The sequence below is a fragment of the Rhineura floridana genome, chromosome 20, assembly GCF_030035675.1.
Source record: "Rhineura floridana isolate rRhiFlo1 chromosome 20, rRhiFlo1.hap2, whole genome shotgun sequence".
NCBI lineage: Eukaryota > Metazoa > Chordata > Lepidosauria > Squamata > Rhineuridae > Rhineura > Rhineura floridana.
Window position 1 is genome coordinate 20,109,165 of NC_084499.1, and position 21,590 is coordinate 20,130,754.

The window sequence follows — 21,590 nt, forward strand, 5'->3', positions numbered from 1 at the left end:
TACCAGAGGGACCAACAGCCTGATTCAGTATCAAGCGCCTTTCTCACTGACCTGAGCGTTAGCCACAATGGGACTGCCCTCTGAGGAGATGCTGTGCCTACTCTGGAAGATCTACATTAGCTGCCTATTCGCTTCGGAACCCCGTTCAAGGTGTCGACGTTTACTGTGGAACCAGGTACAACATACCAGCTTGCCCGAGACTCAGACTTTCCTACAGAGGACCTGTTTCAACTACTCACGTCGGCAGAGGGATGCTTTTCAGCCCAAAGGACGGGGCCTTTTTAGCATGGCTCCCCTGACTTTGGAATGCTCTCCTGAGGGCCACCTAGTGCAGATATTATAATTTATTTTTATTTATAAACCTTTCTGGCACCATGGGGAGACCTTTCTCTTTGCCCAGGCGTTGGGAAAGTGGATAGAGAAAAGTTCTCCCTCTCTCATAATACTAGAACTCGTGGACATTCAAAGAAGCTGAATGTTGGAAGATTCAGGACAGACAAAAGGAAGTACTTCTTTACTCAGTGCATAGTTAAACTATGGAATTTGCTCCCACAAGATGCAGTAATGGCCACCAGCTTGGATGGCTTTAAAAGAAGATTAGACAAATTCATGGAGGACAGGGCTATCAATGGCTACTAGCCATGATGGCTGTGCTCTGCCCCCCTAGTCAGAGGCAGCATGCTTCTGAAAACCAGTTGCCGGAAGCCTCAGGAGGGGAGAGTGTTCTTGCACTCGGGTCCTGCTTGCGGGCTTCCCCAGGCACCTGGTTGGCCACTGTGAGAACAGGATGCTGGACTAGATGGGCCACTGGCCTGATCCAGCAGGCTCTTCTTATGTTCTTATGAACGTTTCTTGGATTTTAGATCATTTTTGCTCGCCCCACTCTTAGCAGCTTTTGGCAGGAACCTGCTTTTCCTTTGTTGCGTTCCTTTGTGTTTGTTTTAAATTGCGTTGATCTGCAGAGTGTAAATTAGGGTTGATTTGTTTGCTTGTTATTTGTACTTATAGGCGGCTTTTCCTGAGACAGACGGGTTACAAAACGATCACAATGAAAATAAAGCACAGCATCCATTACCTTCAAGTTCGTTTTGTATTGTTTCTGGTCATTGACCGTAATAAAGATGGATTGACTGATTGAAACCTTTTTAGGATATGTTTGTAAATTGCTCTGAGACACATTTGATCCTCCCAAATAATAAATACTTTAAAAAAAAAAACAAATTTGGGGGCGGGGGTTGTTCATACGTTTTTTTTAAAAACTGCCTTGGATTCTTTTGCTGCAGGGTGATTAAGAAATATTTTTAATCCATCAACCAATAGATTGATAGATATGCATGGAATTGTGCTGTTGAAGCTTGTTGACTGTGATTAGGTACAGGATTCGTAATGGAGGCTAGCCCGTTTGGGCAAATGGGTCAGTGCCCTACCAACCTCAGTCTTGATTCTTGCAAGACCACCTGCCTTCTTGCTTGCAAGAAGACCAAGAGGTGGCCCTGGCTCATAGAATCAGAATAGTGGAGTTGGATGGTCCCTAAAAGGCCATCTAGTCCAACCCCCTGCTCAATGCAGGAATCCAACTTAAAGCATCCCCAACAGGTGCCTGTGCAGCTGCCTCTTGAAGGCCTCTAGTGTTGGAGAGCCCACCACCTCCTGAGGTCATTGGTCCCATTGTTGTACCGCTTTAACAGGTAGGGAGAAACATTGAAATTAGTTGGTGATGTCGTTACACTTCTATCCCGCCTTTCCTCCAAAAGAGCTCCAGGTGGCATACATGGTTCTCTTCCCTCTCCATTTTATCCTCACAACAATCCTGTGAGGTAGGTTAGGCCAAGAGAGAGAGTGAGTGGCCCAAAGTCACCCAGCAAGGTTCATGGCTAAGTGGGGGATTCAAACCCTGGTTGCCTAGTCTGACCACACCGGTGCCACCTGTCATTGCCTCTGGCTCCGCTTCCAGATTGGGCTCCCTGCCTTCCGCCCCCACCTATCCCAGTGGGCACCAGCCACCACTGGTTAGGAAGGGATGGGTAGTTGATGGTTTGGGAAGTGGGATTCAAATGGGCCCCAAGAGGCTGTCTGTCTGCGTTGCCCTGATCCCACCATCCCTGACCATTGGGTCATGTCAGCTGGCACTGATGGGTGTCAGAGTCCAGCAACTCCCTGGAGGGCACCGCATTGGCTACCCTTGCAATGGAGGCCCTTTTGACTCCCAGAGAAAATGGGGTGAGCGGCTGGGGGGCTGCCTGGTTGGTACTGACCCGTGACAGAGTCCTTTCTGTGGTGACTCCCCATTTGTGGAAGGCTCTCCCCACTGAGGCGCGTCTGCCTCCATTGCCACGGACTTTCAGGAGGAAGTTGAAAACGTTCCTGCTCACCCGGGCATCTGATGGCTGACTGATGAAAGAATGTTTTTAAGCTGTGCTTGACAATTTGTCTTAACTATGTTTTAGAAAGTTTTTAATTGTAATTGTGTTTTTGAATGTTTTTTCTGTTTCTTGTTAAATTGGTTGTGTTTGCTGCTCTGGACTCCTTTGGGAGGAAGGATGGAATATTTATTATTATTGTTGTTGTTGTTGTTAGTATTAGTATTGAGGAGGAGGAGGAGGTCAAGGGTCACACTGGGGGGCAGAAGCAAGGTTCATTTATCCCCACCCGTAACCCTGTGATAGACTTAACACGCAGAAGCTCCCAGATTCAGCCCTCATTTTTTAAAAAGGATCTTATAATGCCGAGGATCCCCAAAGGTCAACTAGTCCACCCACCACCAATGCAATGACCCTTTCTCCATCTCAGAGACCCACTGCCAGGGACCCCACTGCACTAGGCCAGATGTGCCAATGGAAGACAGGTTCCTCTGCAACCTGAAGACGCTTTTCTTGCTATCGCAGGGAAATGAAAAACAAACCTCCTGCTCTGGACAGCGGAGCCTTTTGGCAATGTAACTTGCCACCCCCACCCTCCCTTGGTATCTAAAAAGGGAGATTAAAAATGCAAGAGAGAGTCTGAAAGCAGGGTAGCGGTGGAATGAACGAAGGCGAGGATCTGTGTCTAAAATCCATTCCTCCTTCCTCCTCTTCCCTCATCTGATTGAAATTCGTTTCTGACTCGGTTTCCAAGGCTCGGATAGAGCTGGCAATGTTGCCGGGAGTAAGTCTGCCTGGCATGGCTTTCTCCTTGCCTTTGTTTCTAATTCCCCCCCTCCCTCTCTCAGATATTCCATGTGCATGCAAAGATCAGGATGGGCACCCAGTGGCAAAGCTAGTTTACGGGCCCGTGGTGTGGAACTCTTCTCTTCCCGGGCAGAAGAGGATCTCTGAACAGCAGCGAGAAAGAGGGAGAATTGCAGTTGGGGGGGGGGGTGAGAGAGAAAAAGTTTCCAATCCCTTAACAAAGAAGGGAACAAACTTGAGCCATGCTTGGCTGAAAAGGGGAAGGCGCACCCGAGGGTGCCGAGCCCAGCCAAAGGAAATCCAACACTCCCCCCATGTGGCCAAGGGTGGGTACTGCAGGAGATGGTTGGAAGCGACTTCTTAGAGCCTGCAGGAGGCGAGCCGCTGTTATGGAATACAGAAAGCTGCCTTATTGCAGAGTCAGACCATGGGGCCATCTTAGCTCTATATTGTCTGCACTGACTGGCAGTTGCTCTCCAGGGCTCCGTGCAGGAAGTCTTTCCCAGCCTGACCTGAGGATTGCAACTGGGACCTTCTAAAGAAAGATTTGAGTCCTAGCAGTTCTGCATAAAGGACTGGATTAAATAGGGACTTGGGAACTTGCCTTATTCGGAGTCAGACCGTTGGTCTATCTAGCTCTGTATTGTCTACACTGACTGGCAGCAGCTCTCCGGGGTTTCAGGCAGGATTGTCTCCCAGCCCTACCTGGAGATGCTGCGAGGGACTGAACGTTGGACCTTCTGCATGCAAAACAGATGCGCTGCCCACTGCACTATGGCCCTACCTCCCAAATCATTTAATATGTTTTTAAACTTTTCTTTAAAAAAAAGGTTTTTAAAGCTTTTTTAAAAAAAATATTATTAAAAGATGTTTTCTTTTAATATATTTTAAAGTTTTTAAGTGTTTTTAGTGCTTTTGTTTGCCGCCCTGGGCTCCTACTGGGAGGAAGAGCAGGCTATAAATCAAATAATAAAATAACAATAACCAAAAGCAGCCAAGTCGTAGGATACTATGTGCTTAGGAAGACAGTATATCTGCCATATAGTGGGTCAGATCATTCATCTGTCTAGCTCGGGACTGTTGACACCGACTGAATTAAAGAGCAGCATAGAGAGCTGTCTTTTACGAAGCCAGGCCAGTGATCCATCTCGCGGTCTGTCTACGATGGATTGTCTACGGAGACTGGCGGCAGTTCCCATGGGGAAAAGTCCTGAAAGTGGTCTACAAATGAGAATAAAATAATAAAACATTGTAAACATGCTAAAGACAAACATCCCACAAGCCCGTTCTACCAGGAAGATACTTTTTCCCCTAACTGGTCGTTGACCTCGTTGGTTAGCAGGGGAAAAAAAGCCAGTACTGTCAACGGAATCCTGTTTCCACAGTAACAGCTGGACTCCAACTTCATACAACAAGGTAAGATGCGATGATTTCTCCCAGTGCCTGCACCCTTTTTATCTTCCCAGGTCTGCTCACCTGCGCATTAACCTGCACCCATTTAAAAGGAGTCTGTGCAGAGGTGTGGATGGCATTTGTGGGAGTGGCAGCACACTGTCCCATGCGGTGCTAACACTCCTCTAAATCAACACCTTTTATGACTGATGGAAGTATAGCCCCTTTGGAACAGAAGAGCCTGGCTGCAGGATTAGGCCAATGGCCAATCTAGTCCATCATCCTGTCCTCACAGTGGCCAGCCAGGAGCCTAGCGGGAGCCTGTGCAAGCAAGACCTGAGCGCAACAGCAACGCTCCCCCTCCTGTGGTTTGCAGCATGTGGTATTCGGAAGCATGCCACCTCCGATTGTGGTGGCAGAATATAGCTATCAGGGTTGCAAGCCATTGATAGCCATACCCTCCATGAATGTGTCTAATCCTCTTTCAAAGCCATCCAAGTAGGCAGACATCACTGCCCAGGGGTGTAGTCATCCAGAGTCTCGGGGTTTTTTGGACCCATTACTTTTTGGGGGGCAGGGTCCCAGCAGGGTCCCTATGTCTTCAGCATCCTATGAGACAATCAGCATGAAAGAGGAGTGTGTTAGTCGCTGAGAAAAGTCTTCTAACATGCTTCCTTGTCCTTTCCTGCTGATTGGAGCCAATCAGAGTGAAAGGAGGCGAGTCAGCCACCAAGAAGACTCTTCTCAGTAGGAAACTCTCTTTTCATGCTGATTGGCTCCTAGGGATATCTGCTGTTGTGGGAGAAGGCATGAACAAGGATTTCATTCTCAACCCAGCAGCAAAATAAGGGTGTGAGGTGGTTGTAACTAACATGAAGGCACCCTGCACTGTACTACTGTCACTGCCTCTTGCGAGAGCGAATTCCAGACTTTACCAACGTGCTGTGTGAAGAAGTGCCTTCATTTTGCCTGTCCTGAGTCCTCCAGCATTGGTTCCAGTATTATGCCCTCATTTCCTGCTCGCAGGCTTCCGATTAGGGCATGTGGCCGGCTGCTGTGAGAACAGGATGCTAGCCCAGAGGAGCCATTAGCCTGACCCATCAGCCAGGCTCTTTGGAAGTTCTCAGAATCTAACACACCGTACATCGAAAACCAATACCCCTTCCAAAGATCCTGGGAACTGCAGTTTGTTAAGGGTGCTGGGAACTATAGCTGTGAAGGGTAAATAAACTACAGTTCCCAGCATTCTTTGGGGGAAGAAAGAGGGCTAGCTTCCCCAATTTGAGCCTGACGGTTTCTGCTGTTGCTGAGGAGAGACAGTGTAGGTGGTGCTTCAGACTAGGACTGCACAGTCCTAGCTTCAAATTCCTATTCAAGTGCCCTCGCTGCCCTCAGGCCAGTCAACATCCCTTGGCCTGACCTACCCCACAGGGTTGTTGTGAAGATAAACTGGGGGTGGGGGTGAGAAAGAGAGAAGCTGGGTAAACTGCCCAGACCTCTTTCAGGAAAAGGCAGGATGTATAAATATACATTAAATATAAATATACATTAAATATAAATATATGGTTGTCTCCAATACTAGTGCTATTCAGTTAGGGATGGGTGAGAAATTGATTCAGTTTTCATTTCAAGGCAAATTTATTAAATTTGCACTTTCCAAAACAGTATGAGTACCGAAACACAGCCACCCTTCGAAATTCGCACTTATCCGAATTTTGCGATGCAGTTCGTCAACCAACCAATATTTATAAAATGCATTTGTTGGGGAAAGTGAGCATAAAAATGAAGATGTTCATGAAAATAACATACAAAAATGCATTATAATTGCTTGCAAAAATGGTGTATGTTAGTCAAAAGTGCACATAAAAATGTATTCCCTAGGAGAAATGCTGAGAGGTGTGATTTTGGGACTGACGTCCAGGGCCCTGTGATGACCCAAAGGGCTCCCAAATGACCCCCCCTTTGACCTTCCAGGTGTTGTTGGGACTCCATGGCCAATGGTCAGGGTCGGTGGGAGTTGCAGTTCCACCCACCCCCGCCCAGAAGGCCAGTGAAAAAGGCAAAGTTCTAGAACGGCAACTGTTGTTTTTTGCTCAACACTGGATAATGGAGAGCAGGGCAGGCAGGTGGGCAGGTAAGCTCATGGAGATGCTTCTCCCAGTTGCTAGGAGTCACAAAGGGACAGCTGCTCTTGCGCTCAGGTCCTGCTTGCGGGCTTCTCATTGGGGCCTCTGGTTGGCCACTGTGAGAAGAGGAGGCTGGCCTAGAGGGGCCCCCTTTGGCCTGATCCAGCAGCCAGGCTCTTCTCTTCAACATAAACATCAACATTTCCCACAAATACCTACAATAATATAGAATCCCAGTCTATATCAGATTTGAAAACGTTTTTGATTGTTTGTATATATGGAATTATATATTATATTATATTATATTATATTATATTATATTATATTATATTATATTATATTATATTATATTATATTATATTATATTATAGACCTGAACTTACAAGATCTGAACAGGGTGGTTCACGACAGATGCTATTGGAGGTCACTGATTCAGAGGGTCGCCATAAGTCGTAACCGACTTGAAGGCCCATAACAACAAATTATATTATATTATGAAATGTGTATCCCTCCTCCCAACGGAGCCCAGAGTGACAATATATATATATATATATGGATTTTTAAAAAATGTTGATGTTTTTACTGTGAAATTGCGTTGAGGTGTTTAATAGGAAGCAATTTGTAAATGGGATCCAACAAATTTAAAAAAATGTGTGTACATATTTTGTGGATGTCATATAATTTATTGTTGCATTTATATCCAGCCTTTCCTCCAGGGAGATCGAGGTGCAGTACTGAATACTGTTCTCCCCCCTCTCCATTTTATCCTCACAACAATCCTGTGGGGTAGGTTAGGTGAGTGGCCCAAGGTCACCCAGTGAGTTTCAGTGCTGAGTGGGTACTTGAACCCCAGTCTCCCAAGGTCCTAGCCCAATACTCTAACCACTACCCCACTCTCCCTCTCAAATGCATATTATATCTTTATAAATAAAATACATACATACCTATAAAGTATGTGTGATAGTTATTTAAGGCCTTTTATATGCAGCTTTTCAGGCGGACCTCACAAAGCAGTTTATATTTATTTACCTATAAAAACATTTCTGTACTGCTATTTTTTTTTAAAAAAAAAAGAATGTCAAAGCGGTTGACAACCTATCTAAGCACAGAATAGAGCCATATATATAGTTATAATTTATTTGATTCCATTTATGAATATATATTATATAAACAACTAGGCAGTTTTGAAAGCAACCAACAGAACTTCACCCAAGCTTGCTTTGGATTCCCTTCATCACCTCTATATACACACATTTGTTGTTGTTATTATTAGAATTATTAGTCGCTTGATAGCCAGAGGTCCCCGAGCAACTTCCACAACCTTCAAACTAACCAAACCACGCCATGCTATAAAAACACACCAAGAAACGGCAGCAAAACAACTCCAGTGCCACCCCCAGGTGACGTGTATGGAGCCAGCTCTGTCCCCAGACAGCCCGCTCTCTTCAGGCGCGAGTCAGCTGCAGCCTGCGCCGGAATCCTGCCCGCCGCTGGGCACGTTGCTCTTGCGCGCACCCGCTGGAATCGGGCCAGTGCCCTTGCGCACGCCGGGCAGGAGGGCACGCCGCACTTGCGCTCTTCCGCAGCTGCCGAGCGGCGCAGCTCTCGCGGGGGAGTGGCAGTGGGGAGCGGGGCTGGGCCGCCTCCGAGAGCCCCGACTTCCTCCTCCCTCCTCCTCCTCGCGGGCAGCTCCATGCGCTCCAGCGAAGGAAATTGCGTGCCGAGGGGAGGAGAGTCGCTTGCCCAATGCGCCGCCGCCGGCTCCAGGGGAGGCGAGACCTGTGGCTTGCGGGTGCTCGCAGGGAGAGGGTTCCCAGCCCGGAGGGGGGCGCACAAAGGAGGCCTCCCTCCCCCTTCCCTCCCCCCCCTTGCGGCTGGGTTCCCCTTTCTTCTCTTCTCCCCACGTTGCCGCAGCGCGCGCAGAGCCAGCGCTTTCCTGGGTGAGTTTACATGCGCCGATCCGGAGTGAATCCGTTCCGAAGGGGAGGAGCACGACAGCACAGCCCACGTGGCTTAGGGAGGAGAGCGGAGGAAGGGGGGGATCTCTCCTACCGTTGTGTGTTTGGGGGTTCAAAAGTGAGGTGCATGCTTGCCCTAATTTTAAGGTGAATCTCCCCATGAAGAAACTCTCCATGCATGGTGCGGCGTGTAGCCAGGGATTTAATTTTTAGAATTTAGAAATTAGGAATGAAGAGGGGAGGGTGTTGTGTGCCCTTGAGCACGTGCAGAGTGGCAGTACCCACAGAGGCCCCCACACCATCCCTTGAAAGCACGTGGCTTCACTCAAAGGATCCTGGGAACTGTAGTTTGTCAGGGGTGCTGGGGGTTGTAGTTCAGCGAGGGGTAGACTACAGCTCCCAGGATTCTTTGGGGGAACCCACGTGCTTTGCAGTCTGAGTCACCACAGCTCACCTTGGCCCGCCTGGGGATCAATTCTGTTCTCCTAGGCAGAAATGGGGACAGACTATCATGATTATCTTAACACTTGCAGAGACACACACACCCTGTTTCTAAAATGCTATTTGGAATGTGTGTCTAAGTCATTTTGTCAGCAGGGGAAACTGAGGCTGGCAGCAAGTGGTTTGCCTGGGGGCAAATTCCTAGCTGAATTGGGATTTGAACCCTGTCTGATTTGAGCCCAGTGGGTGAAGAGGTATTAGGACTCAAAATGGCCTAAGCACTGTGTTGACCCCTGCTTTGGTCAGTTTGCTAAAAGTCATTTTACTTTCCTGCACAGTTTGCCCTGTAAATCAACCCCAAACATGTCCTCTTCCCTTTTACAGAGCTATGTGTGTGTGTGTACTGCCTTCAAGTCGATTCTGACTTATGGCTACTCTGTGAACAGGTTCTTCATGATGCTGAGAGGCAGTGACTGGCCCAAGGTCACCCAGTGAGCTTCATGCTATGTGGGGATCCAACTCCTTAACCACTACACCACACTGGCTATATATGTAAAAGGGAAGAGGACATGTTTGGGGTTGATTTACAGGGCAAACTGTGCAGGAAAGTAAAATGACTTTTAGCAAACTGACCAAAGCAGGGGTCAACACAGTGCTAATATATATATATATATATAAATAAAAGGACATGCAGCCTGTACAAGTTTCTAGCACTGAGCATTGCCCTTTTACTGGTCATCCTTGACCCAGCTGGCTTTGTAGGTGTTTTGAGTTCTGGGTGGAAAGTCTGGCAGGTTCCGGGCTGTATAGTTGGAAAGGAAAGGGTGTGTGTGTGGGTGTGTCTGTTTGCATGGTTGGAAGAATTTTAAAGTCAAGTGTTTCTTGGATCATGCGACTGAAACTCGGGATATAGACTGCTGGAATAATCCGTCTCTTTGACATGCTGGCTTTCTACATGCAGAGATATTTTTCCTCATTGCCTCTTGGGGGACATTGGAATATGTAATCTTTCGTCTACACCAGGGATTGGGTATCTCCGGCCCCTGGGCTGAATGCGGCCCTGCAGACCTCTTTGGCTGGCTCTCGGGACTCTCCCCAGGTGACAGCCCTCACAGGCCCTGCTTTGCCTCTTCCTTGAGTGTTTTTGTCTGCCTGGACTGTGTCCTTGAACTCTGATCATGCTGCTTGCTTGTCTGGATAGAGGACAGAGAGGGTGTGTGTGAGTCTGTGTAGACACTGACCTGGTGTACAATGGCAAAATCCACATTTGTTGTTCCGCCTGCTTTTGCCTCTGGCCTCATCCACCATTGGTGTCTGGCCCCCAGGAGATTGCCCTGAAGGGAATGCGGCCCCCCGGACTGAAAAAGTTTCCCTGCCCTGGAGCTGCCCCCTGATCCAGTCTTCCTGTCCGAAGGGCTATTTTACACAATTAAGCAACAACAAACTTAATTTTGCTGCTGGGCGCACTCTTGGTGGGACTCATATCTGATCCCCAGTTCCCTGGCTGGTGCATCTAGATTGCGGGTAAATATATTGTGCCTCAATATATTTGTCAAATAAAAACTTTTAAAAGGGATGTACCCAAATCTGTAATGCGTCCAAGAGGGCCAAAGGTCTCTGCATGCAAATTCAGTGGCAAGTTCTCTTTTTTAGCTGTCTGTGTGCATGTGGTGCTGAACTGGTTCCCACGAAACTGTGGTTTGCAATCCTGGGTTTTCAAATGCTCTTCTTCAAGGGAGCCATGGTTAGCATTAACCTCCTAGACATGCAAATAATTGAGCAGTATATAAATAATTTTAAAATAATAAAATAATTGTGGTTAATGTTGATGCATGCGTGACATTAAGGTTAAACCACGGCTAATGGCAACAATGCAACTGAAGGTGCGCGTGTGCACGCTGCAGGCTGGGGATGGGGAGGGTAGTGTTGTGGGGTCAAAAATGTTTCCTAAATCAAAGGTTTTTCAGTGCTTTATTTTTCCACGAAAATATTCTGGTTTCATAAGGTCATTAAGTAACAATGAACGGATGCTGTTTGCAAATATAATATGAGGCAAGTTTGAAAGTTTTAACTTTGTTTATGAAATAGAAGTAAAATAAACATACTGAATTAGGTCACTCTCTAGGCTGGGCATCAGAATTTTATTTTCAGTGCAAACTGGAAATTCCTAGGAAAATTGTCCAAAATTTTCTGGAAAAGTTGTATTGGTGAATGTCATAGGCAAAGTAGATTCTTCAGTTTTGTTAAAGTTTTTTTTTCATATAATCAAGTTCAGTTTATTTATTTAATTTGACAAAATTTATATACGGCTTAATTGTAGAAAACTTCTGTTTGGTTTACAGACCAGAAACACCAAACTCTAAACATCTGTAAATTAAAATAAATAAACAAACTAAGCTGGACTCTATTTTTTACTTATAGTATGAGTTGTTGTGGGATGACAGTAGAGATTTTCCTTACATATTTTTGTCGTTTTCTGTGGGTTGTTGAAAAAAATGAAATGGACTGCCTTCAAGTCAATTCCGACTTATGGCGACCCTATGAATAGGGTTTTCATGGTAAGCAGCATTCAGAGGGGGTTTCCCATTGCCTTCCTCTGAGGCTGAGAGGCAGTGACTGGCCCAAGGTCACCCAGGGAGCTTCATGGCTGTGTGGGGATTTGAACCCTGGTCTCCCAGGGCGTAGTCCAACACCTTAACTGCCTTGAATTGCGGTAATAAAAACTAGAAACAGAAATAGGATCATCTAGGACCATTGATCTCATGCGATGGGCAGCTGATTTGTTTTGCCAACCCTGTTACCTGCGAGGCTCAGTAGAACAACCATGGTTCATGCACAGGAGTCAACCAAAACTGACGCTTTTGTGCCTGGTCTAGTTGATGGGCAGTAGTCCATTTCTCTTGTCTTGAAAGAACTCTACGCCAGGCAAAGAAGTAAACGCATGGAATTCAGTTCCTCGATATGGGGTGCTGGCTGCGTGTTTGGATAGCTCTAAAATAAGGATGGGGGAATCTGTGACCTGATGTGGTTGGACTATTATCATCATCATCATCATCAACAACAACAACAACAACAACAACAACATTTATTGCCCACCCTTCACCCAAAGGTTCCAGGGTTAGGGTTACAGCTATTTTTAAAATATAGCATTAAAAACAACTAAAAGCAATCTAAAACCACAAAATAAGGTGGGTCCTAAAAATATACATCCCAGGTGTCAAAGGTGTAAAGAGGTGCTTCTTCAGCATTTGCCAAAAACTGTGCAGTGAAGGTGTTAGATGTACCTCGACAGGGAGGGAGTTCCACACCTTAGGGGCCACCACAGAGAAGGCCCTCTCCTGGGCCACCCCCCCCCTGAGCTTCCGAGCATGGCAGAACTGTCAAAAGGGCCCGCTCTGCTGATCTCAGTACCTGAGGGGGTCTGTAGGGAAGGAGGCAGTCTTTCAGATTTTTGGGACCTAAGTCATTTAGGGCTTTAAAATCTAACAGGAACTGGGCCCAAAAACGAACCAGCAACTAATGCAGCTGTTTTAAAACAAGGAGCCCCAGCCAGTAATCTGGCTGCTTCATTTTGAACCAGTTGAAGTTTCCGAGTTGTCTTCAAGGGCAGCCCCTCGTAGAGTGCATTGCAGTAATCCAATCAACTCCCATCACCCCTGACCTTTGGCCATGCTGGCTTGGGCTGATGGGGGTTGGAGTCCAACAAAATCTGCCATCATTGCTCAAAAAGGAAACCAGTAGCTCCTGTCATGACAGCCATATGGCAGGGATGAAATATGTCAGGCTTGGGGGACGAATGCAGCCCCCGGCCTCTGTGCCTGGCCCTCAGGATTCTCCCTAACCCACACCCCCTCTTCCAAGGCCACATCTCTCACTGGCCCTGGTTTGCACTCCAAATATTTGGAAAGCACCCTTGAGCATTGATAATTCCTCTTGCTTGCCCAGATAGAGGTTAAAGGAGGGCTTTGCAAGCGTCTGTATAACCTAGCCTGCCAATACAAAGGTGAATTTCCCATCCCTTGCTTTTACATCCGTGCCCGCCCGCCCCTGGTGTGTGATTATTTTTGCATTGTTTATCTTTATGGTATATTTTATTGCATTTGTATACACTGTCGATATTTTATAGGAGTAGGCGGTATATAAATATTTTTAAGATAAAAAATAAACAAATGTGACCCTCGGAGTATTGCCCAGAAGTGAACTCAGCCCTCTGGCTGAAAACGGTTCCCCCACCTTTGTTAGAGATGTGAAGGCCTGGGACAAAAAATGGAAAACAACAACTTGTTTTTCCTTTTTTTCTGAAGCTTTTTGTTGTTGTTGTTTAACAATAGCAACAGCTAAAAAATCCCCCCTTCTAAAAAAAAAAAAAAATGTTGCTGGAAAAGTGTGCTTGTGGGAATTGGGGGGGGGGACAGAAGTGGATTTTGGGTGTGTGAAAGGATTTATGAGCTTGGTTCTGGTACCAATCACTAATACCTGGGTTGAGCGTGTTTTCCTTAATTCTTTGTGTGTGGATATCCATCCGGATGAGTCGCTGTTTTTGCACCACCAAGTGGACCTTCCAAGCTCTAGTAAAAACGAGGCGGATCCCGCAAGCTTGAAGTGTGCCCATTGACCACTAGATTAATTATTGGCTCTACAACTGAGTGGTGGTTTATGTATCTCACAGTTTGTTGCACGAATCGAGTTTTCCTGAGCTAGGAACATTTTGACAACTCTCTGTGTATGTCGATTCCATTTTTGGAATGCAGAAGGCTCACCGTAGTCAGTATATATATTTAGCTCAAGATCTTGCCTGTCATGGTCGTGCATATTTATGCGGTTAGAACATTGCCTGCCCTTTTTTTCCAACCTCTTAAGGGCTTCCTCCACTCTGGCCCTGTTGGCCAGAAAGGGATCATGCTCTTAGGGATGGAATAATCTGTCAATTTCTGATTTTTTCAATCTTAAATTTGGATCGCTGCCTTCCTGCAGCAATTTGAGTGTTGGTTTTTTTCTTAATCTTCATGAAAAGTCTTCAGCATCTTAATGCACATTTCTTCTGCTAGATACATTTTTGTATACATTTTGCAAACAATTTCTCCTCATATAATGCATTTTTGTATGCTATCTTCACCCATATATTCATTTTATACACACTTCCCCCTAATATATGCATTTTTTTGTAAACATGGCTAGGTTGGTGAACTGCATTGCAAATTTTGCATAAGTCTGCATGTGTGTTGGAATTGTTTTTTAATATTTTCTTTTTAAAGATTTTTTTTTAAGTGTTTTATCGCCTGTTTACTGCCCTAGGCTCCTTTGGGACGAATGGCAGGATATAGATTTAATAAATAAAAAGTGTGAATTTCAACGGAAGGCTGTGTTTCGGTTCTCATATTGTTTTGTGCGAATTTGTGAAATTCAGCCTCAAATGCAAAACGAATCGAATTTCTCCTCCTTCCCTAATCACCATAAACCTTTCCGTTGTTAAAAAAAAAATTCAGCTTTAAGTTCAGTTATCCACAGGTCCACATCGCTTTGCAAATTGTTGAGCTAGTCACTAAGGGATTGTCTTCCTTTGTGTCAATTCGATCACTCTGACCTGTGGAACTTGTGCTTCCACAAGTGCCGCACAGTGTTAATTCTGCGCTTGTGGGACATAGATCATTTAGTGTGGCAGCACCTACTCTTTGGATGTTTGGATACACTATTGATGTTAGGCAGGCACAATCACTATACTCTTTTCAGATAGCTGTTGAAAACTTTTCCATTTCAGGCCTACCTATACAATTTGGCAACTTTAAAAAAATGTTTTAAATGTTTGTATTTAATTGTTTTTAGTTGTGTTTAAATATGTTTTTAATTTAATTTTAATTTGGGGTTGTATGATATATTAGCCTCCTACTCAGAGCAGACCTATTAGAAATAATGGGCATGGCTAGCTTGGATCCATTACTTTCAGTGAAACTTAGTTGGATAAGATTTTTAATTTAATTTAGCGTTTGCCGCCCGGGGCTCCTTTGGGAGGACAGGTTGGATAGACATTTAATAAATAAATATTTGTCAGCCTAACCTACCTCACAGGGCGGTTGTGAAGATAAAAATGGGGAAGGTGCTCCTTGTACGCCAACTTGAGCTCCTTGGATGAGAGGTGGGATGTGTGTGGCTTGTTCTTGTGTACACCGCTTAAAAGTGCAAATGATTATGTAATATGTGTTTTAATTTAATTAATTAATTAAAAATGCAATAAATAAACGACATTGCACTGATCTTGTAGTTGACCAGGTTGTATATGTGTGCTTCAGGGATATAGGGACATATTTATTCATTATTCAGTTCGTATCCAGCCTGTCCATATAGCTCAATATTGCCTACACTGGCTGTCAGCACCTATCTAGGGTCAGGCAGGGAGTCTCCCAGCAATACCTGGAGATGCTGCTGGGGATTGAACCTGGGATGTTCTATGTGCAAGGCAGGTGCTCTAACCACTGAGCTAGGGTCCTCCCTCCTTTTCTCTCTCACACTGTCGTCTTCTCCGTTGAAGAAGAAGGTGACGGTGACAACCTGGTGAGCCCCATTGGGTTTTGCCCAACAAGAAGCAGCAATGATGACAAGCAACGTTGTGGAGGATGAGCTGGGATTCTACTCCAAGGCTGAGAAATATTGGAAGGAGATCCCCGCCACGGTGGACGGGATGTTGGGCGGCTACGGGCACATCTCCAGCATCGACATCAGCAGCTCCAAAAAGTTTTTGCTCCGTTTTTTGCGGGTAAGCAAGTCTCTCTCTTATCTTGGTCAAACAGGAGCAGGCTTTGTTGACCCGGGGCCTTCCAGATGTTTCGGACCGCGGCTCCCGCTGGCCTCAGCGCCGTACGGCCCTGCTGTGCTGGGTCCGATGGGAGTTGAAGTCGGAGACGTTTGGAGAGCATCAGACGACTCCTGCAGATGGATCAGGCCAAAGGGGGCGTCTGGTGCAGCGTCTTGTTCTTACATTGGCCAACCAGATGCCCATTATGGGAAGCCCCAAACCAGGACCTGAGCGCCACAGCCAGCCTCCCCTCTCTGTGGACGTCAGCAACTGGCATTTGGAAGTAAACGGCCTCCCACCGTGGAGGAAGATCATTGCCGTTGTGGCTAGTAGCCATTGGAGGGCGCTTGTTGGGTGAAGGCTGGTATAGAGTTGAGTGGGGGAGGGATAAATGTTTAAAGGGAAAGGGGTCTTGGTGGCTCGTGTGGTCCTCTCAGATGTTGTTGGCGCCCCAGCACCCACCACCCTTGGCCGTTGGCTGCGCTGGCTAGGATGGATGAGAGTTGGGAGTCCACCAACATCTGGAGTGCCACAGAAGTTCTCCACCTTAGTAAAGGGAGGGGGCGTCTCATCACATCAGTCTCCATTTGCACTGGGGCAACTGGTTGGCCGCTGTGAAAACAGGAGGCTGGACTAGATGGGCCCCCTTTGGCCATATCCAGCAGATTTTATAGCTGAGAATGGAACCTCCATACTTGGAGGCAGTCTATCTGATTACCAGTCACTGGAAACCTCAGGAAGGGAGAGTGTCCCTGTGCTCAGAGCCTGCTTACTGGCCTCCCATAATGGGCATCTGGTTGTCCACTGTGAGAACAGGAGGCTGGACTAGATGGGCCCCCTTTGGCCATATCCAGCAGCCAGGCTCTTCTGATGTTCTTATCGGCGGCACTCAAGAACTTTGTGTAAGCTGCAAGGAAACGTAATCTCAACGTGAAGCCTGACTTCATGGAGAAAGAGGGATCTGGCTCCAGGCCTCTGCGTGCAGCCTTAGTTGTCCATCCCTGTGGAAATCCATGGGTTGTGTCCAGCTAAGTCCTACTTGGAGCAGACCCATTGAGATGAATGCACCTGAGTTAGTCACGCCCTTCAGGTTGAATGGGTCTACTCTGAATAAGGCTAGCATTGGGTGTAATCCTGCGAGATTTACTCGCAAGGGTTTGCAGCGTTGCTGGGTCAAGGGACGGGCCGTGGTGCAGTTGGTAGAGCGCTAGCTTTGCACACAAAATATCCCAGGTTCGATCTCCCACTAGGGCTGGGAGAGGCCCCTGCCTGAAACCCTGGACCTCTGCTGGCAGTCATTGTTGACAGTGCTGAGCTAGATGAACCTACACTCTGACTTGGTAGCAGGCAGCGGTCCTTTATTCAGAACCATGAGGACTGGAATCTTATGTTATTTGAAGGGTCTTCAGTCAGTGGCAGAGCACCCACCTGGCATGCAAAAGGTCCCTGTTTCAATAGGTGGGAATACCCATCTGAAGGCCTGGAGTGCTGCTGCCGCTCAGTGTAGACAAGACTGATTTATTTATTACATTTATTTATTTATTACATTTATATACCACCCCATAGCCGAAGCTCTCTGGGTGGTTTACAGCAGTTTACAAGGACCCTCAGTGTGGATTAGTATAAGGCAACTTCCTGTGCTCAAAATATGGAAAAGGAGGTGTAAGACAGACAGTGGTGAATAGCAGATGATGTCATCTGTTGGTGCGCGAAATAGTAAAAAAAAGAGATAAAATTGTACCTTGATTGGATCCTAACTTCATGTACAAAGACATATATTATTATATTATGCATATATTAATGAACTGCGGGTGGGGGCATAAATAAATGAGAGAAAATATTTAAGGGTACTACCCAACTAAGTTTTACTCTGAGTAGACCCAGCGAGATTAGTGGAGCTAAGTTGGTTGCGTTCATTTCAGTGGGACTACGCTGAGTAGGTTCAGCATTGGAGACAACCCCTTTGGTGAAAACGTTGAGGGTTTTCCCAAGGTTCTAGCCCTCATTGACCGTTTCTGTTCAGGACGGACCCAACCGGACAGGGACCTCCCGCGCTTTGGACTGCGGGGCGGGCATTGGCCGGATCACCAAGAGGCTTCTGTTGCCCCTCTTCAAAGCCGTGGACATGGTAGACGTGACAGAGGATTTCTTGAATAAGGCCAGGAGCTACCTTGGAGAGGAGGGCAGGCGCGTCAGGAACTACTTCTGCTGCGGCTTGCAAGACTTCAGTCCCGAGCCCAGCGCTTACGACGTCATCTGGATCCAGTGGGTAATAGGTGAGAATCTCCCTCAACCCATCTGCAAAAGGGACTGGATTTATTTAAGCCATTTCTATAGAAATATATTCTGTATTTGCTTGTGATTCAGCACAGATGACGGAACTCAGTTGTTAGATGTCTGTTGCAAAACTTTATATATATATATATATTGATCTGATCCATGAGGGCTTTTAAAAACACACACACCAAATTCTTAAAAAACAGTGAAGAATGTCTTTGTGTTCTATTATTAACAGACAACCTCCACCCACCCCAAAAAAGGCAAAACTTCATTGCAGTTTTTTTTAATAGTTTGATCTGATCCAGCAGGTAGCTTTTTTTTTTTTTAAAGTTGTTCAACTGGTTTTTTAGAAGGTTGTTTTAAACTGTTTTTAGAAGCTGTTAATTGTGTTTCATTGTTGACGAGTGGGATCCTTTGGGAGGAAGGGCGGGATTTAAATTCATTAAAACCTGTCAAGGATTATCAATACCTTGGCACAGTCATTAACTAAAATGGAGACAATAGTCAAGAAATCAGAAGGCGGCTAGGACTGGGGAGGGCCACTATGAGAGAACTAATAAAGGTCCTCAAATGCAAAGATGTATCACTGAACACTAAACTCAGGATCATTCAGACCATGGTATTCCCGATCTCTATGTATGGATGTGAAAGTTGGACAGTGAAAAAAGCAGGTAAGAGAAAAACCAACTCATTTGAAATGTGGTGCTGGAGGAGAGCTTTGCGCATACCATGGACTGCAAAAAAGACAAATAATTGGGTGTTAGAACAAATCAAACCAGAACTATCACTAGAAGCTAAAATGATGCAGCTGAGGTTATCATACTTTGTATACATAATGAGAAGACATGATTCACTAGAAAAGACAATAATGCTGGGAAAAACAGAAGAGAGTAGAAAAAGAGGAAGGCCAAACAAGAGATGGATCAATTCCATCAAGGAAGCCACAGACCTGAACTTACAAGATGTGAACAGGGAGGTTTATATTGCCGATTCATAGGGTTGCCATAAGTCGTAATCGACTCGAAGGCACATAACGACAAAAATAAAATAAAAAATGTTTCCTATGTCTCTTGGTTTCCCACCCGATCCCCCTCGCCGCTTTACTCCAAAACAGGACACCTGACGGACGACCACCTCTCCAACTTCCTCAAGAGATGCCAGCTCGGCTTGCAGCCCAACGGGATCATCGTCATTAAGGACAACATGGCCCAAGAAGGTGTCATTATGGATGACGTCGACAGCAGCGTCTGCCGGGACCTTGACGTTGTCTGCAAGATCATCCGCCGTGCTGGGCTCAGCCTGTTGGCCCAGGAAAAGCAAGAGAACTTCCCCGATGAAATCTACCACGTCTATACTTTAGCCATGAGATGAATCCGTCCCCCTCTTCCAAGTCGCGGTGGGGGTGGCCTCCCCAGAGGTCTGAGCGAGGAGCCCTGACTCTTTGACGGAGTGCTGGAGACAAACCACCCTGGGAGACGGTCCAAAAATCGGGTGTGTGTGGTGGGGAGGGTGGGCAGGGATGTGACTGTTGTTGCCGGTACTAACTTCGAATGGAGGAAAAAGTAAATTCTCTTGTCTTCCGAGCATCATCTGGTTCTTTGTCTGAAGAGAAAACCCCACCCCCCACCAAATAGAACTTTGTACGGTTGCAGTTTTTTGTTTGAATTGTTTTATAGAGTGGAGGGGGAGGTAGGAGATTTTTTGAGGGGGGGGGAGTGCAAACCCCTTTCCCTGTGCTTTGCTTGCAAGGGGGTATTGCTAGGTACTTGAAAGATTCTCTGGGCATGAGCCAGGATGCAGATTTGCATGGAGGGTGCATATGTGCTCATACATGCCAATTTGTTTGCCAGCAGCCCTGTAAGCAAAGTTTCTATTATTATTATTATTAAAAGCTTAAAAAGATGGAGGAAGGGTTGAGGATTCAAGACCCAGCACAAAAGATGGGTGGAAGATATAGGGCAGATCCCTGAACCTGAACTAACATTTGCAGGAAGGGATTCTGAGGAACTGAGACAAATAGTGGTAACGAGAGAGGAAGTTCTAAGCTTAATGGACAATATAAAAACTGACAAATCACCGGGCCTGGATGGCATCCACCCGAGAGTTCTCAAAGAACTCAAATGTGAAATTGCTGATCTGCTAACTAAAATATGTAACTTGTCCCTCAGGTCCTCCTCCGTGCCTGAGGACTGGAAAGTGGCAAATGTAACGCCAATCTTCAAAAAGGGATCCAGAGGGGATCCCGGAAATTACAGGCCAGTTAGCTTAACTTCTGTCCCTGGAAAACTGGTAGAAAGTATTATTAAAGCTAGATTAACTAAGCACATAGAAGAACAAGCCTTGCTGAAGCAGAGCCAGCATGGCTTCTGCAAAGGAAAGTCCTGTCTCAGTAACCTATTAGAATTCTTTGAGAGTGTCAACAAGCATATAGATAGAGGTGATCCAGTGGACATAGTGTACTTAGACTTTCAAAAAGCGTTTGACAAGGTACCTCACCAAAGGCTTCTGAGGAAGCTTAGCAGTCATGGAATAAGAGGAGAGGTCCTCTTGTGGATAAGAAATTGGTTAAGAAGCAGAAAGCAGAGAGTAGGAATAAACGGACAGTTCTCCCAATGGAGGGCTGTAGAAAGTGGAGTCCCTCAAGGATCGGTATTGGGACCTGTACTTTTCAACTTGTTAATTAATGACCTAGAATTAGGAGTGAGCAGTGAAGTGGCCAAGTTTGCTGACGACACTAAATTGTTCAGGGTTGTTAAAACAAAAAGGGATTGCGAAGAGCTCCAAAAAGACCTCTCCAAACTGAGTGAATGGGCAGAAAAATGGCAAATGCAATTCAATATAAACAAGTGTAAAATTATGCATATTGGAGCAAAAAATCTGAATTTCACATATACGCTCATGGGGTCTGAACTGGCGGTGACCGACCAGGAGAGAGACCTCGGGGTTGTAGTGGGCAGCACTATGAAAATGTCGACCCAGTGTGCGGCAGCTGTGAAAAAGGCAAATTCCATGCTAGCGATAATTAGGAAAGGTATTGAAAATAAAACAGCCGATATCATAATGCCGTTGTATAAATCTATGGTGCGGCCGCATTTGGAATACTGTGTACAGTTCTGGTCGCCTCATCTCAAAAAGGATATTATAGAGTTGGAAAAGGTTCAGAAGAGGGCAACCAGAATGATCAAGGGGATGGAGTGACTCCCTTACGAGGAAAGGTTGCAGCATTTGGGGCTTTTTAGTTTAGAGAAAAGGCGGGTCAGAGGAGACATGATAGAAGTGTATAAAATTATGCATGGCATTGAGAAAGTGGATAGAGAAAAGTTCTTCTCCTTCTCTCATAATACTAGAACTCGTGGACATTCAAAGAAGCTGAATGTTGGAAGATTCAGGACAGACAAAAGGAAGTACTTCTTTACTCAGCGCATAGTTAAACTAT

General features: G+C 45.9%; 1 protein-coding gene across 4 annotated transcripts in view; it reads left to right on the forward strand.

Annotated features, from left to right (window-relative positions):
- Positions 1 to 20,309, forward strand: part of NTMT1 (N-terminal Xaa-Pro-Lys N-methyltransferase 1) — a 217,742-nt gene extending 197,433 nt beyond the window's left edge. The window contains exons 1-4 of one of the 4 annotated variants that reach the window (XM_061604472.1): positions 8,536 to 8,625; positions 15,614 to 15,835; positions 17,898 to 18,150; positions 19,269 to 20,288. In XM_061604472.1, coding sequence (XP_061460456.1) covers positions 15,671 to 15,835; positions 17,898 to 18,150; positions 19,269 to 19,525 — 675 coding nt within the window. In that variant the 5' untranslated portion in view covers positions 8,536 to 8,625; positions 15,614 to 15,670 and the 3' untranslated portion in view covers positions 19,526 to 20,288. Of the gene's footprint in view, positions 1 to 8,303; positions 8,626 to 15,610; positions 15,836 to 17,897; positions 18,151 to 19,268 lie in introns of those variants that run through there. The other 3 variants (XM_061604473.1, XM_061604474.1, XM_061604475.1) reach the window with 3 other exon arrangements.
- Positions 20,310 to 21,590: the final 1,281 nt, after the last annotated feature.